At 42.7% G+C, this 15,403-nt stretch overlaps 1 protein-coding gene across 1 annotated transcript; it reads right to left on the bottom strand.

The window, feature by feature from the left end:
- Positions 1 to 778: 778 nt before the first annotated feature.
- Positions 779 to 15,214, bottom strand: STRA8 (stimulated by retinoic acid 8). Its single transcript, XM_066550248.1, has 8 exons — positions 15,092 to 15,214; positions 13,271 to 13,346; positions 11,743 to 11,827; positions 11,190 to 11,342; positions 8,009 to 8,291; positions 6,662 to 6,738; positions 4,889 to 5,000; positions 779 to 1,374 (listed from the first exon to the last, which is right to left on the bottom strand). Exons 1-8 carry the CDS (start codon positions 15,197 to 15,199, stop codon positions 1,300 to 1,302), a joined length of 969 nt encoding a protein of 322 aa, XP_066406345.1. The 5' UTR covers positions 15,200 to 15,214; the 3' UTR covers positions 779 to 1,299.
- Between the last annotated feature and the right edge of the window lie 189 nt (positions 15,215 to 15,403).

Here is a 15,403-nt window from a genome sequence, read left to right as displayed (position 1 = left end):
TATTCAAAGAATCACTGCACTCCTGTGAACTCTGATCAGGCAAGAGGAGGGACCAAAGTGACATTCTTCACCTTCTCCTTAACATCATCTCACAATGCTTCTAGCCTCAAAGCAATGCCAGCATGTCTAAATGAACTGGGAAGGTCAGGGAATAGCAAGGCTGCACCCTGCAGAACTCTGAAGAGCTCTTAAACCCAAACAGGACCCCTGCAACCCCACTTTCAAACACAGCAGAGTGGCAAACATTCATCTGGGGATGTGACCACAGCCTCAACTGCAGGGCCAGAAAAGGCTCTGTAGTGTTTGTTCTTCCCTTGTACTTCGGTACTCAGCTCCACGTGTTTTTGCCTGAATGTATCATGCTTTTATGCACCAAGGCAATGCTGGGCCACAGACCAGGCCTCTTGGACTCAGTCTAAAAGTTAGCTGCTGAGGTTGGACAGCTAGGCACAGCAGCTTCAGTTTAGGTTGTAAAATAAAACTTCCATCCTTTCTGTTTGTGATGGCTGGTAGCATGACCTCAACATAACCACTATCAGAATACAGTTTGTTCAAATCTGCAGAGAGCCTTTAATGATAACTCAGAGAGGTGAAGGACTTTATTCAATTTCACAGCACTTTTAATTCCAAGACACTATCTGAGCAGCACTACTCATCCAAGAATTAGATGTGGAAGAAGAGCACAGGGCTGATCACTCGGCTTTACACACTTCACAAAAGTAAATAATCCAAAGTGTATTACTGTGCCTGCACTTTTTTGGGTGACTGGGGAGTGGGTGCTCACTGCTGCTGTCCTCATAAAGAGAAGAGCCTCATTCCACTCTCTGTGAGGAAATCCCTCTTTCCTTGTGAGCCCAAGATGAAAAATTGTACCAGAAAAATAATCACTGCCAGGAAGTGACTTTTGCAGGGTGCAGTTTGAGACCTGCATCCTGTGGGAGTGTGCAGACTGCCACTGATCTGGCCTCTCTGCTGCTCTTCCCTCACCTTATGCTAGGCAAGGTCACTTAACTGTACATGCCTCCGTTTCTTTGTGAAGCAAGGCTAAACATTAAATAGCAATGGGTAAAAACATATATTAATAAATAGCTAAGACCCTTAAAACCTTTAAAAAGTATAAATTACTCAACTGATATATCAAGAATTACTAATGAGGGAAGGAGAAGTCAATGATAACAAACCACTTCAACACAGTGTCTCCACACTCTGCTGAGAGAGGCAGCTCACTGAGAGAGGTGAGGCTCCTCCCATGCCTGGTGTACCTGGCAGGGCTTGGCAAAACATTGCTGGAGACACTGCTTAGAAATCTTCATCATCGAAGGTCTCCGTGCACCGCAGCATCACAGTCTCATGATCATAGTGAAGATCTTCTTCCTGAAAGCCCCCCCAAAGTCAAGATTAAAAACCAGAGGAGTTCATTGAATTTCAAATCTACAGTGAGTTGCTCAAGAGCTGATGTACCAGGAAATGCAGCATGAGCCCTCCCTCCTCTCTGAATCAGCCACCAGCACTTGATGAGTTCCTGAGGTGCCTGATGAAGAAGGGCTCAAATTTTCTGCCAATTTCCTTCTAAAATCACAGGGCTCCACCCTGTGTCTATTTCCATCATCTAGACAGCTGTTACTGACTGTGGTAGCAAGTTTGTCACATAACAGGCTCTGAAGGTATGAGAGCTTCCTTGAGGCCTTAATTTCTACCAACTTCAGGCTTTGCTCCACTTTTAGCAACAGAAGGAAAGGGTCTTCTCTTTCACCAGTTTACAGAGAAGAAATGGCTCTTGAGAAATCAAAGGCTGGAAGATAAAAGTATTCATGCCTGCAGTCCATCTAGTCCACCTTCTGCCCTGATGTAAGACTTTTCAGTGAAATACTGCTTTTAAAAATAGGTGCTGTTTGAAAATGTACAGCTTAAGAAGCAGTAAATACTTGCTTGTCAAGTGACGCATCTAAAATCCATAATTTTAAAAGAAAGTGTGCCTTTGAAGACACGAAGGTGCTCAGTACTGTTTAGAAAAAAAACCCACTGAGTTTCATGTAGGTAAAACCTTTGGATCTCAGTCTAAATTAACTCTTTACTGCCTTTGCTGCTAAGCTTCTCTTAGATACGACCTTAAGACAACAGCTCTTGAAAAATTACAAGATTGCTTAACTAATCTCATGCTCAGAAATATTTCTCTATCATATACTGTAGAAGCATGTTCCTGTTCTCATTTTGGTCCCTGCCCTTTTAAGAGTTCTCCCTTTCCTTGTCCAAATTATTTCCCCTCTCCTCTTGTGTGAGTCTTTCTGAAGCTTTTTATTCCAGTGGGGTGCAAGTCCCTGGCAGCCTTGAGAGCCAGGACAGTGGCTCAAGAGGAGCTGTGCTCAGCAGCTGTGACCATCCACAGTCCAACAGCAGTAGTTGCAGTTTGTACCTGCACAGTTAACCAGAAATGACAGAACATGGCAGTGCCATGAATGACCAGCAATAAAATCCATCACCTCCTCAGCTCTGCAGATGAAAGGAAAGGAGACCATGGGCTGCCTTTGGTATTTCAGTGGGGTCCCATCACATGCCTTACCTTGGTACTTACTGTACTTGCTACCCACCTCTGTATCTCCTACAAGGTGTGTGCACAGTGCTCTGGGACACTGCTTTATCCTTGAGATAATTTGTGCCAGCACTGCCCAAACTCCTGTGCTAGCATGGCACCAGCACAAGGAAGGGGAATGGTCTGCAGAGGTTCAGTCTGATAAGGGAAGCAGGACGGGTTCCTTTCCCTGTCAAGTCCAGCAGTCTCTGATGCTCTGAGCAGCCCAATTTCTGGGGGAAGGTGAGTAGCCTATACTGATCTCTCTGCTGCTGCCTGAGTTGGTGTGTTTCAAGCTAGCTGGAACATCTTCTATCCCTGCTCTGCAACCACTTTCATAACTGTCTCAATCTGTTTGCTTTGGGATGGATCCGAATTTCTGCTCTCAAAACAAAAAATAGCTTGTCAGTCATATTTTCCTTTTTCTACTCTTTTGCCTCTTGGCAGCACTGTCTAGATGTGTTGTTCTGCACTCTAAATCAAAACAGATTGTGACCATATTATCTAGCCTGGGTGATTTCTTCTCAAATTCCCTTTTTATTGCATTATCACAGATAACTAAAAGTTCCTGTGTAAAAGAACCCTTTGCAGCTTTTTATTTCCTTTTGGATCTAAACAGTACAGTCAACTGCCAATTTGAAGTACTTTGGGCTCTTTTGCTGCTTATCTTCCCATCACTCCCAGTCTTATTTTAAATGTGCCTCTTTAAACCTTGAAAGAGACACTACCTGTTCCCATACCACCTCATCTGGGAGCTGTGAGATGGACTGAGGCTCACACATAACAAGGCAGCCCCAAGCAGAAGGACAAGATGAGACCGTGCCAGGCATGACACTCACAAAAGAAATTTAAAACCAGAAAATGCCATATCTTGCCTAAAGCTTTTCTTTCTTTTCTAGGCCTGCTGAGTTCATAGTCATTTACTTAAACACAAGAAGAGCTCTGTTCTTCCACAGAACATAGCTATTCACAGACCAAAGGGCTGTGGAGATCAGTGCCTGGTCTCTGACAACAGCCAGCAGAGGAAGTTTAGAAAAAAAGTGCAAGAATTGGGCACACAGTGTGGTCTGTTTTACAATAAACACATGTACATTATAGCAAACTGTGCTGTGAGGCCCTCCTGCACTAGAAATTGAATCTGGACCTTCAGATTTAGTAATTGCCCATGGATTGATGACCCTGGTGTCTAAATGTGGTAATTTGTACATGCAAATATTTTGAATATGTTGTTTGTTCACTTTATTTAGTGCTTTCTAGTTCTTCTAGTGTTAGACACAATGAGTAATCATTTTGTGTACTGAATCCACACCATGTACGAATAAAATAGTCTTGCAGTACCCCTCAGTCTTTTTTTTTTGTAGAAAAGTCCTACTCTTAACAGTATTGAAAGCCTTTTCCTGTGCTTGCTGCCATTCTCTGCACCTTCTTTAGTGCTACCATCTCCAGCATGGGGGAACCAAAGGGCACACAGCCGTCTCTCTGTGACAGATTCAGACCATGGTGCAACACCAGTTGCTGCTTTGTTTTCTGTCTCAACAACCCCTCATCACAAACCTTCTATTTTCCTTCAAAGGAGCATCTGCTCAGGTACCAGTGGCCAGGTGGGAGCTAGGCAATAGAAATCAGCAAACCAATGGTTGCTGTGGAGGTACCACTGACTCTGAACCAAAACAAGCTCTGCCTGAGGGGTATCCCCCTTTCAGTTCTTTACCCATGTGCAAGCTCAGAGCCACCTCCATGGCAGGGAGACAAGAAGGGGAGGAAGAACAATCAAACACAAAGACTTCTGGCTCAGCAAACCTGCAACAGTAGGCTGAAATTAAGGGGAAGCTCAGGAGCTTTTCATCAGCTCTTGCAAGAACACAAATATCCTGCTTCTAGGGCCTGCCAGTGGAGGGCTCAGGGCAGGGAGCCTGGCTCCCAGACAAGCAGAAGGTGGTTCTGCTGAGCTCAGAATGAAGCAGCTGGGGGTTGCTGGAGAGCTGGATAGTGAGCTTTACCTGCTCAGAGGAGATCACTCAAGGAACTTTCATGCAAACAATAATAAAAAGAAAAAATTTACAATTCCTCATGTCATTTGCCATTTTGAACAATATTCAAAGCAGTGTTCACTCATACTTAACCTCTTACAAAGGCAATCCTACTGGCCTTTTGGATTGACACATCTAAAATGATGAACCCCAAGCTCTTATTTTTAATCATTCTGGACAATATGATCAAAAGCATTGAATACAAAAATCCCTTTCTGACACTGCTCCTAAAATACATTGCTCTGAAATAGACTGCTCCTTCTACAAGGAATCCTTTGGCAAGGCTTACCTGGCAAAACTGTGTATTAGTGAAGAAGAGCTGTTTTAGGAAGTCAGTGACCTGCACATAGAGTCTCTGGTGATCCTCTGGATTTTCAGAAGTGCAGCTTGCAAATGCTGAACTGAAAATGGAATCAGATACTGTATTTAATTTTCTGTTCTGTTTTCCTTACTTTCCCTCCTCCATATTTTACTTAAAAAAAAATTCAAACTGTTTTCAAGATGGTTCTGATATTAAGGACAATAGCCAAGCAAGACAGGGAGGAGTTGTGATGGATGCATTGATGAGATACTGTTTGCCCAGTGCAAGGCAGATATGTAAGAACAGAGAACAGAAATACAAGAAACAGGTGTCACAAGAAGGAGATCTGCTGATACATTACAGGATAGTAACACTGTTTTGGGCAAAAGCAAATATCCATTTAAAACAGACAGCAATGGTTATTTGGGAGTGTATTTGGTAGGGTTGTTCAGAGGAACAGCTTTGATTTCTGTAAAGTTTTTGAGTGAATGCAGTACCCTGTGATCATGAAATGATATGTTAGCTATAACTGGCAGGTGTGTTCTCAGGTAACTGTGGCACAAAGCTGAATTTTTCATTCTAGACCTCACCTCTGTATTCTTCCTGGGATTTTACAAAGTTCTGCCATCACAGCTCTGTCCAGAATTACAAGGTGCAGAACAACAGGCAAGAAAGAGAAAACAATAAATGTTGACTATTGAAATACCAAACTGATTTGGGACCTAAAACAGACTTTAAAGATTATAGTAATACTTTGCAGTATTAAGGAATACTTAATCTTATTTTAAAAGCAAATGGAAATTGTGACCTAATAAATGTTATTTAATAAATAAATATTTGTTAAGGTTTTTTTTCCCTCAAGTATATTTTGATAATCAGCCAAAACAACATTATTTTAACTTATTCCCTTCTGGAAGTGCAACCTGGAATGGTGGTGAAAGGAAAAGATTCACATTAAAGATCACTCTAAATGTTGAAAAATAAGTAGAAAATGGGATTAAACCCTCACAGATTAAAAACACCATTTGCAAAGAGAAACAATCTTAACAAAGACTAAGTAGCAAGAATACATAAAAAATGAATCATAATGTGATTTTCCTCTGGAGGAAAACAATGCTTTTCTTTCTTTGGTCTACTGGGAAAAATCAAAGGCAGTGCCAGCTTTGTATCTGACATGTTCTCTTCTAGGTCACTCATCTGAACTGAAGAGGAAAGAGATGTTATTATTTAAAAGGTTCTGTGTTCCTTTGGTGTTACTGTTCAGGTCAACCACACTTTAACCTGATCACCTCCATGTGACTGAATTAGAGTAAGACAAGGGAGAAAATGTTGAAAAATTATCATTTTTGTTTCATTAAATGAGAGTATGGCTTATGATTAGCTGATTTATTAGGGAATGCCTCTTGGTCCTCACAGGCCTGGTAACTCAGAGAGAAAAAGAAAACATTGCAAGTATTGTAAATTGAAAACACAGAAAACTGTGCAGAATGGCAAAGAAAATCAGAAAGACCTCAGTTCTCCTGAAGTGATGGGACTCTCAGTAAGTGATTGTTACTGATTCTGCTGTAAATGACCATTAGTTGTTTCACTTTTTCCCCCTTAGAGGGAAGTATTTTTGTGAGCACAGCTGCTGGAGGCTGCTATTCTGACCATTTATTCAGAAAGAGAGCTGTTGTCTTACTCCACAGAGCACTTGCCGTGGACTGCTGACAGTGGGCTATGAACATGCTGTGTCTGCCAAAAGGGGTGTTTGTAATTTACCTCTGGCTGGACAATCCCTGAGCCTTGCTTCTGTCAAGGAAACCAGCAGCAACATCAAATGCATCTTCAAACATCACCTAGCAGAGAAATCACTTCAGATGTCAGCATATCCAGTCACCTAAAAAGTTTTACCTTGGGCATAATTTTTAATAATGCAGTCTTTAAAAGCATGATATTCTTTCTTTACATTTAACAGGTATGGTTACAGCTAGAGTAAACCAAGAGATTTTGTGGAGGCAGGAATAATGTGGAATAACTGTATTTCATGGCTAAGAACACAAGGTCAGTCCATTCCCTTAAGCCTGTGCTTTAACCTCTAGGAATTAGACTTCACATTACATCTCCTAAAAAAGTCAGTAAAAACCATGAATTGTATCAGTGCTTTAGAGACTCGACTGTGGACTGCTGCTTATGGCTGGAGATCTCAGCTGTACCAGCCAGTCTCTCCAAAACTGACTCCAGTTAGACAAAGGAGTTTGGATGCTCCTTATGCCAGACCACTAAAGTCATTAGTTCACTGTGCCATGATGCAGTTCACACACTCTCTGTGCCAGAAATACCATACAGGGAACATTCCCATGACATTTCCTAAGGCAATGAGCAATATCAGTTGTGTCCTGTGACTCAAAAAGAACATGTCAATGCCATTTACTTACATGCTAAACATCTGTCCCTGCCTTGCAGCTAATGAAATTACACATACCTCTTTGAGCAGCTACTTACTTCAGCAATCACTGCTCCAGGAACCATTGATAGAACTGGCTGTTATTTACTCAATCTCTTATTAATAAATGCTCTGGTCTACTCAGTCACTGACTTCTTGGCTCTGCAGAGGTGCATGGTACAGGCAGTCATTGGCCCTTTGCCACTGGGACTGGTCTAAAAATACTTTCTCTTTGCTACCAAGTGCTTTGATGAAAAAAAACCACCCAACCCAAAACACAGCAGGCTTTGGCAAACTAGGTATTGCTTCTGGATTTAGATCATCAGTGCTCTTTGGAGAGTGTGCAGAGCACAGTAACTGTGTAACTCTTGTTCTTGCTCCCTGTCCCTGGACCAAGGTAGGGGCAAACTGAACTGTTACTTAGCACAGAAACTCCACAAGTCAGTGGAGACTAGCAGGATTACTACCACTGTACTTCTGTAGCTCACTAGGTATCTCACCAAGAGAAAATCTGGTGCAGATATTTACTCAAAGACTGCTTATTGTCTCCATGTACGCATTCAATGATCTTGAGAAAACATAGCTACAACTACTGTATGTTTGCAATTAAAAGCTGCAGAGCCAATCAGCATCTGAAGGCTTGGAGTTTCAGAGGCAGACTATGAATGTTGCTGAGCACTTACTTCCTCTGGTGTGGAGACTGAGGAACCACTGGCTTCCTCACTGTTACCTCCGCTGTCCCTCACACTACCTTCAGTGCAAGCAGGCTCTGGGCAAGCAGCCTTGGGATCCATGAGGAAATCTCTCTGGCTACAGTACTGCAAGATGCTGTCCCTGCTCTCTTCAGAAAGCTCTTGCCAGAGATGGGAAATAGCTGTGGAGACCTCAGGAAGAGGCACCTCTCCAGTGCAAACAATTCCATGCTCTACCAGCAGGTCCACTGTGTGCTTATAAAAATACAGGTATCTGGAAGGAAAGGAAAGGAGAGGGAGTATCTCTTAAGAGCAGGCTACAAGGCAGCCATCTACTGCAAATCAGCAGGACACCAGGGAGTAGCTGTGATCCATAACTACTTCACTGACTCTGCCTCCCAGACTTCATACAATTACTGAATGGTGCCCAACACTGACAATTTCACCTGCAAAAAGCAGGCTCCAGCTTCAGCCTCAGCAGGACTCAGCCTCACAACAGAAGCTCCGGGCACTGCAGGTTGTACAGGCAAACCTCATTCTGGAATTTAATACATTTTCAGTTACTTGCCTTTGTATCCTTTGAACCTTTTGCACTGCAAGTGACTTTTTATACATTTATTGGCATTGCACTGCACTTTAAAGTCCTGGCTGAGGTTGTACCTGATGCATTAGGTACTGTACACACAGACAGACAGACACTGCCCCAGGTCTGGATGCTCTGACTTATGCATGGGAGCTCCATTTCCTCCATTTTGCATCTAAGGAAACACATCCCTAACACTGACTTCTATGCAGTCTGTAGTGAAACTGGTGGTGGAACACAGGGGTGATAATTTCAATCCAGTGACTAAATCTCAGAACAAGCCTGCTTCTTCTGTTAGCACTGTGTGGCACAGGATAATAATGTCTACTTCAGAAAGCAGCACTGAAGATTATTTTACATTAATTAAATGCTTAGAGAGTCTCAGACGAAAATAAAAAGATCAAAGGAGTATAAACCAAGAGCTCTACAAACAGCAGTCATTGGTACTATGTTTGGGCTCAAAATGATTCCTTGGAAGATGTCCCACGTGAGCACATTTCCTGATTAACTGAACAGTATTGTATGAGAAAGTAACTCTAAAGAAATAATTCTTTTTTATTTGTAAATATTTGTTCCAGCAAACCAATATTGAAAATATAATTTTGTAGGTAAACATAAATCTGTTTAAACCCAAGTTTCCACACTCTGGAGTATTTTCCACCACTGCTGGAAACAAAATACCAGAAGGGGAATAAGTGTGCTCATGTAAAGTATTGCACTCACTAAGGTTTCTGGATGTCCAGCTTCAAACAAAGGACCTGGAATTTCTCAAGCAGAAGAACGTGACTGCTCTGCTAAAGAAATTAAGTTTGAAGCACGAGTCAGCTATTTCCTTCCCAGCTGGAAGGAGACAACACATTTTGCACTGGACAGAGTACTGTGAAGTCCTACCAGGGTATCTCCTGCTGCTGAACATGGGAAAAAACCCAGTCAGCCAAAGCTCAAAGCATTTCTGATGCTTCCCAAATAATCTGATTAAATGGTCACCAAAAGGCTGTTGCTTTTTGCTGAAGAGTCCTTGTTGTCTTATGCAAGTTATAAAAGGTCATTTTTTAACAAGAATTAGCTACAAACCAAATGCAATCTGCCCTAGGACTACAGGATAAGTGCCAGAGTCTACACAGTACAGGCCCTGGTCTACTTGGTCAGTAAAGAACATGAAAGGCAGGTGTTTATGGCTCTGTCGTGCAGTTTTTGATGAAGCAGATTTTTCTAATCCTGAAAATCTTGATTCAGCACATTTCAAGGTCTTCTAAACCATACCTTAACTACAGCCACCTCCAATTCTAACAGGAGCAAAAGCAGAGAAGGAGCGGGAAGCTGGTGCCATCTGCTGGTCCAGCTACAGTCTCCTTTTGAGAAAAAACCCGGTGATCAAAGGGGTTTTTAGAAATACACAGCAGTTCAAAGCAAAAGAGAAGAAGGAACTGCAGAAGTTTTTGGTTGTGGTGGTGATGCCATGGAAGAGATGCCAGCTGCAGCTCTGGATTCTCCTGCACTGCTAAGCTAAGGGTCTGCTGTTAACTGTGGAATGATTAGGGTGAAATTCACTGCTTGATGGTATAGGATAGATTGCACACGCATCTATTTCTCATATCTTGGCAATCAAATAATCGTTTATCCTGTTGGAAATGCAGGATAAAACCTCTAAGTACCTCCTAGTGTTGTCTGACAGGAAGGGGAAGAACATGGACTATAATACTCGGTTTTAAGATATCACTAACTTTGGAGAAAAACAGTAATTTTACCATTATGACTTCCAAATAAAATACATAGACAACTGACATGAGAACTGTAGTCTTTGACTTTTAAGTCCTGCATCAGGCATTTAGGAGCTTAAAGGGTTTACAGACTCACATCCACTAGCTCCAAGTGTAATGCATGAGTGTTTAGGTTCCCCCCCCTTCCCCAGTGTTTCAGAATGCCTTCTGGTATCTTCCAGACAATCACTATTCTGCAGCCCAGAGGCTGAGGACTGTTAGATCTTACTTGGTTGAATCCAGCCTTACCCTACTCTGATCCCACTAGAAAAGTACTCCAAGCTTCCAGGAGCTAAGGGTCTGCTTTTGGAAGGGGCAACAGTGTTCAAGCTCCTCCTAACAATGCTATTAGAGGAAGGATGAGCATCACTGTGAGGAAAAGAACGTGCTTACCTCTGGTTCCTGCACCTCCCTGGAACACATACAGCTAGACTCTTGGCAAATTCATCTGGTGCAGCAATTCTTACCCTCCTAAAATCTAGCCCCACGGCAGGGATACAGTGGTGAAGTGTGGCAACACAGAGACTGACACACTTGAAAGAAATTTTCTTCTTTTTCTTAAGGGGTGAAAAATCCTCAGGGATTTACCAAGGCCTGAAAAGCTGGGGGCTGCTACAACTCTAAGAGTCCATCCATGTGCAAGCTGCAGGGACTTAGGAAGTGATCAGCTTCATCACCAGCAGGGCCAAAGTTGCTGGCACAAGGTTTTTGTGAGGCAGACACAGGCTCCAGCAGGGCTGCATGAAAGGCAGTGCCTGGATGCACAGTGATAATTGCAAACAAATGAAAAACCTGAAGAAAACCTGAAGGCAATGTGGGGTGCACCTACCGTTCAAATTCCACTAGATCTGGGGATAAAGTGTCTGAAAACTGGATCAATTCTGGCTTCTCATATTCTTCCAGTGTTTGTTTTTCACATTCTTGAAGCAAATACCAGATGGCAGAGTCACTTTCACTCATATCTTCTGAGGCTAATGTAGTGCTGGAAAGAACACAAGGGAAAAAAGCCACATTAATAACTTCTCAACTGGATTAATAATGCCCTCATCATGGTGACTCCACAGCCTAGGGGCATTCCTCCCAAGCCAGCTTTTTCCTTCTTCTTTTGCTTTTAAGGCAATGAGACATCCTTTCCAGAGATCAGCTACATAGGAGGGAAAAAAAAATACAAGCACTGACTGGAAATGAGACCAACAACATGTTTAGAATGTTTGTGCACCCCATGGGATTACAGCAGGCCAGGTGAAACCTCCTTGTCCTTTCCTAATGAGGAAAAACTTCTGCTTGGAAATACAGTAGCAATGACAAGGAGTTTCAGAGATGCTGGGATGGAAGCAAGTGCAAAATATTATCATCTTTTCTTGACTGGTACAAGCCCTTACCTTTGACTGCCGAATTGCCTCCTGACATATTCCTCCCTGACTTCCTCCAAGCTGGATGGGCTCCCATCCTCCAGACTGCAGCTGGCTGTTGTCAGCAGAAAGGTCACTGTCACATCAATGGCACTTTTGGCTTCTTGCTCACCCTCAGCCCCAACCAAGCAGAACACTGTCAACAACTGGTTCTTCACAAGCCAGAGTTTTTCATTAGGCAAAAATGATGTGAAAGAAGAAACATCTGTCTCTCCTAGAACATAACTAGTACTACTGGGAGTTTATGAACACTGAGGAACTTAGAATCAATGCCTTCTTCCTAACACTGATTTTACAGAACTGATGGTGAAAACAACCTGCAAATCCAACTCTGGGCACGCACTAGTCAATACAGAATTTGGTTACCTTATAATGAGCAAATTGCATGTGAAGAACCCTGACATCCAGCCTGTGATTCACAAGCAGTATGGATTTTACATATATGCGAGTACATACAAGGGGAAGCTTGCCTCAAACTCCCCTCAACCAGCCTCCCTGCTTGTTATCTTTTCAATTTTGCTCTGTCAAACTATTCTTTCTACCTGTGACTCACTCTTATGGGTTATCCAGGGATGTGGGTTCAGATGAGATTGTTCATTTTAAGCACTGAGACTTCTAATTGATTCAAATTATTGGAGGTGTAAGTTGCATGAATAGCAGGTTTTTTTCTAGCTGACAGGAATTTGGACACTTGAAGGGACAAAAAGATGTGTCCAAAGCCTCCATGCTATCAGCCTCTAGTTCTTCTTGCTGTTAGCAGAGGCAGTGGCCAGCAGGACTAAACAGAAGGAACATTCTTGGGGGCGTGAGGCCCCCAGCAAGAGCTGCCATAAGTGCAGACAGTACCTGCTGGCCAGTGTGACTGAGGTGTCACAGGCTGTAAGAGAGCAGGGCATGGGCACGGCCTGCCAAGCTGAAAAAAAAAACCCTGTAGCATCTCTCTTAACCATTTATATCAGAGTACACTCTTCACCAGAGGCTTCCATTTCCTACCCTAGGAAATCCTTTTAGTTCACACCACAGCGTGCTGTTGTGCAGTCTGTGCTCTGGCAGGGCTGGGTGCTGGTGACAGCTGTGACTGGCACCGTGCCACACTGCTGTGACCAGGAGGAGCACACAGCTCCTGCTGGCTCCAGGTGGGAGCCTAAGGATCCAGCCTGGGCACCCAAGCCAGCCCCACACCTGCTGGGCTGAAGCTGCCAAGGGTACTCAGGCTGAATGGCCTGCTGCCAGGGGATAGCAGGAATTGCTTGTTTCCCCTCTTCACCTAGGCTAGGGAGGGGTGGGAAAGGCTGAGTCAGAGGGGGATTTCTGAGATAAATACAGTGCTCAGTGCATTGACAGACTTCTCACTGTCCCTTACTTATTGCTACAACTAAAGGCACAGCTGGCTGCAATGCTTTAATGGACAGTTCCTGTGTACTTCTGTCCCTATTTAACAAATACATAAAAACCAAGTCCAGGCTCTTTGTCCAAGCAAATACTTGCATACAGTTACCTTTCATCTTCAGCAAAGAACACAAGGTTTGCTCCAGCTTCTGGATAGATGTCTTAGCCTTACGCAAAACCTGATACTAAACATAAGAAGAAAACAGAACTGATTGTTCTCTGCTCTAACTAGATTAATGTTTTAACATGCCTTTGTTGCTTTGCTTCTCCTTCATGTTTCCCTTCAGTAATTTCCATGTCTCTGCGAAAATATATTGTGAAAATAGTGTTGTTTCACTAGCTAGCCTTATACATATGAAAAGGGGAAAGAATTAATAAAAGAGTAAACTTCAATAGGGAATAGAAATATTTGGATATCTATTATGCAATACATACACATAACACCCAGTCACACAGACATTTGCTACTTAACTCAGATCTTTTTTCATCAGCAAATGGTCTTGTTTGGATCGTTCTCTTCTTGGAGCATGTCCAGAAATACCATGCTGTGAAGTCTTGTTGGACGCCTACCAACTTAAGGCATAAGATTTTACTGATGATTTCCCATGAGACTTTTGCTAGGAGAAGTCTTTGCCATGTTCTACATTGCTGTAACCTGGATTACAGCAGCATAAAACATGGCAAAGGCATCTCCTAGCAAAAGTCTGGATTAATTTCAGTGCTGCACATCATTCCTCCATCATCTATGCCAAATACAACTGAAAACACGTGGCCAGTGCATTTAAACATACACAACTCCAAAATATTTCAGGATTTTTGTGCATGGTGAGACCATCCATATCTACCTTGTAGAGCTTTCATGATGGATATTTTAGCTAGGCACCAAGCACTAGGATTACAAGCAACCTTCTGTATTGAGACTTTTAAAGATATTAAACTTCCTTGGCTCCCAAGAGTCACACAAGGGGCACAAGACACTGTGAAAAAGCAATTTCAAGAACTGGCATGGGAACACAGTCCCCTTAGACCAGGCAAAGGAAGTTGTTGCTTAGTCTTGGCTTTGGAGATCCTGCTGACTTCAGGTTAGCTTGTATCTTGCTCAGAACATGGCAAACTGAACTCTTACCTCAACCTACATGAGGGCTAAGGGACTCAGCAGGCACAAGCCACATATAGTGGGATTTAGCATATTCAGGGGACAATTCTTGTTCTAATCAATCATTATTCCCTCTACTTTACAAATTGGAAAATTGAAGGCAACCAGTGGAACTAAATGAATCAGTTGCATAGTTGGGTTGATACTCCTGAGGTTTACTCCTCTGCCTCGAGCATGGTAATTTTAGTCTTTTCAGTAGTATTTCAAGTAAATTTCATCTTTATAAACAATTTTACTAAAATAGTTTCTTTCTTTAGCTGAGACCAAGAAACAGTACTGGTGCTTGTTTTTATTCCTGAACTTATTTTTCCACTGTCATGAAGACAGAGTGCACCTCATAAAGCTGAATGAATTATTCCTTTTCCTCTAATTCCTTCTGTCCCTAAACTCACTGCTCTGATTTCAGAACTCACTGCTCTGATTTCAGAACAATGTGACATCAGCTTCATCATGGGATCCCTTGATTTGTTTCCAAAATACTATAAACGAAAATGCAAAGCCATAAAAATGCTGCAAAAAGCCTGTAAGAAAAGATAAGGCACATGATAAACTCATGACCCAGCAACTGGGTCTGGACACACTGGACAACTCGCTTAGGCTGAGTTGGCAGCTTTAAATAAAGAGATCCAGGAAAGGTGCATTCAGTGAAATTACACACACACTGGCACCCATAAAGACACAGTGATCACCCTCACAGACTGAGGCTAAGCCTGGCTCAGTGTGAACATGCTCATGTATGACAATGATGCAGAGAGAAAGAGTCACTGTTCGCACCTTTGAGGCACAGCTGTCTGACTGGGATAAAACTCTTCCCCGCAAGCTGCTGAAGAGTCTTGCCAGAGGAACCCAGTGGTGTGCCTGTGGCAAGTGCTGCTTTGCCATGCAGTGTTCTACCTCTTGCAGGTGTCTCAGGGGATTGTGACTCACTTTGGCATGTGTCTTCCTACAGTCTCCAGCTGTGCCTGTTGAAAGCTGCAATGTAACATTTATTTATACTGAATAAATATCTAAGTGAAGGGAAAGAAATCTTACAGCCTGCACAGTGGATAGACAAAAAGAAAAAAAATCTGTCTGACCGTCAAGAGC

The sequence above is a fragment of the Molothrus aeneus genome, chromosome 5 (genome assembly GCF_037042795.1).
Source record: "Molothrus aeneus isolate 106 chromosome 5, BPBGC_Maene_1.0, whole genome shotgun sequence".
Lineage (NCBI taxonomy): Eukaryota > Metazoa > Chordata > Aves > Passeriformes > Icteridae > Molothrus > Molothrus aeneus.
Note: the sequence above shows the minus strand (reverse complement) of the source record. Positions and strands in the feature narration are given on the sequence as shown.

What these genes read in the sequence shown, in the direction of transcription:
- STRA8 (XM_066550248.1), bottom strand. Translation starts at nt 15,199, where the DNA reads ATGGCAAAGCAGCACTTGCCACAGGCACACCACTGGGTTCCTCTGGCA. An exon ending in CAGACAGCTGTGCCTCAAAG is followed by an intron (nt 13,347 to 15,091) that starts GTGCGAACAGTG and finishes TCTTATGTTTAG; the next exon opens with TATCAGGTTTTGCGTAAGGC. An exon ending in AGGCAATTCGGCAGTCAAAG is followed by an intron (nt 11,343 to 11,742) that starts GTAAGGGCTTGT and finishes TGTTCTTTCCAG; the next exon opens with CACTACATTAGCCTCAGAAG.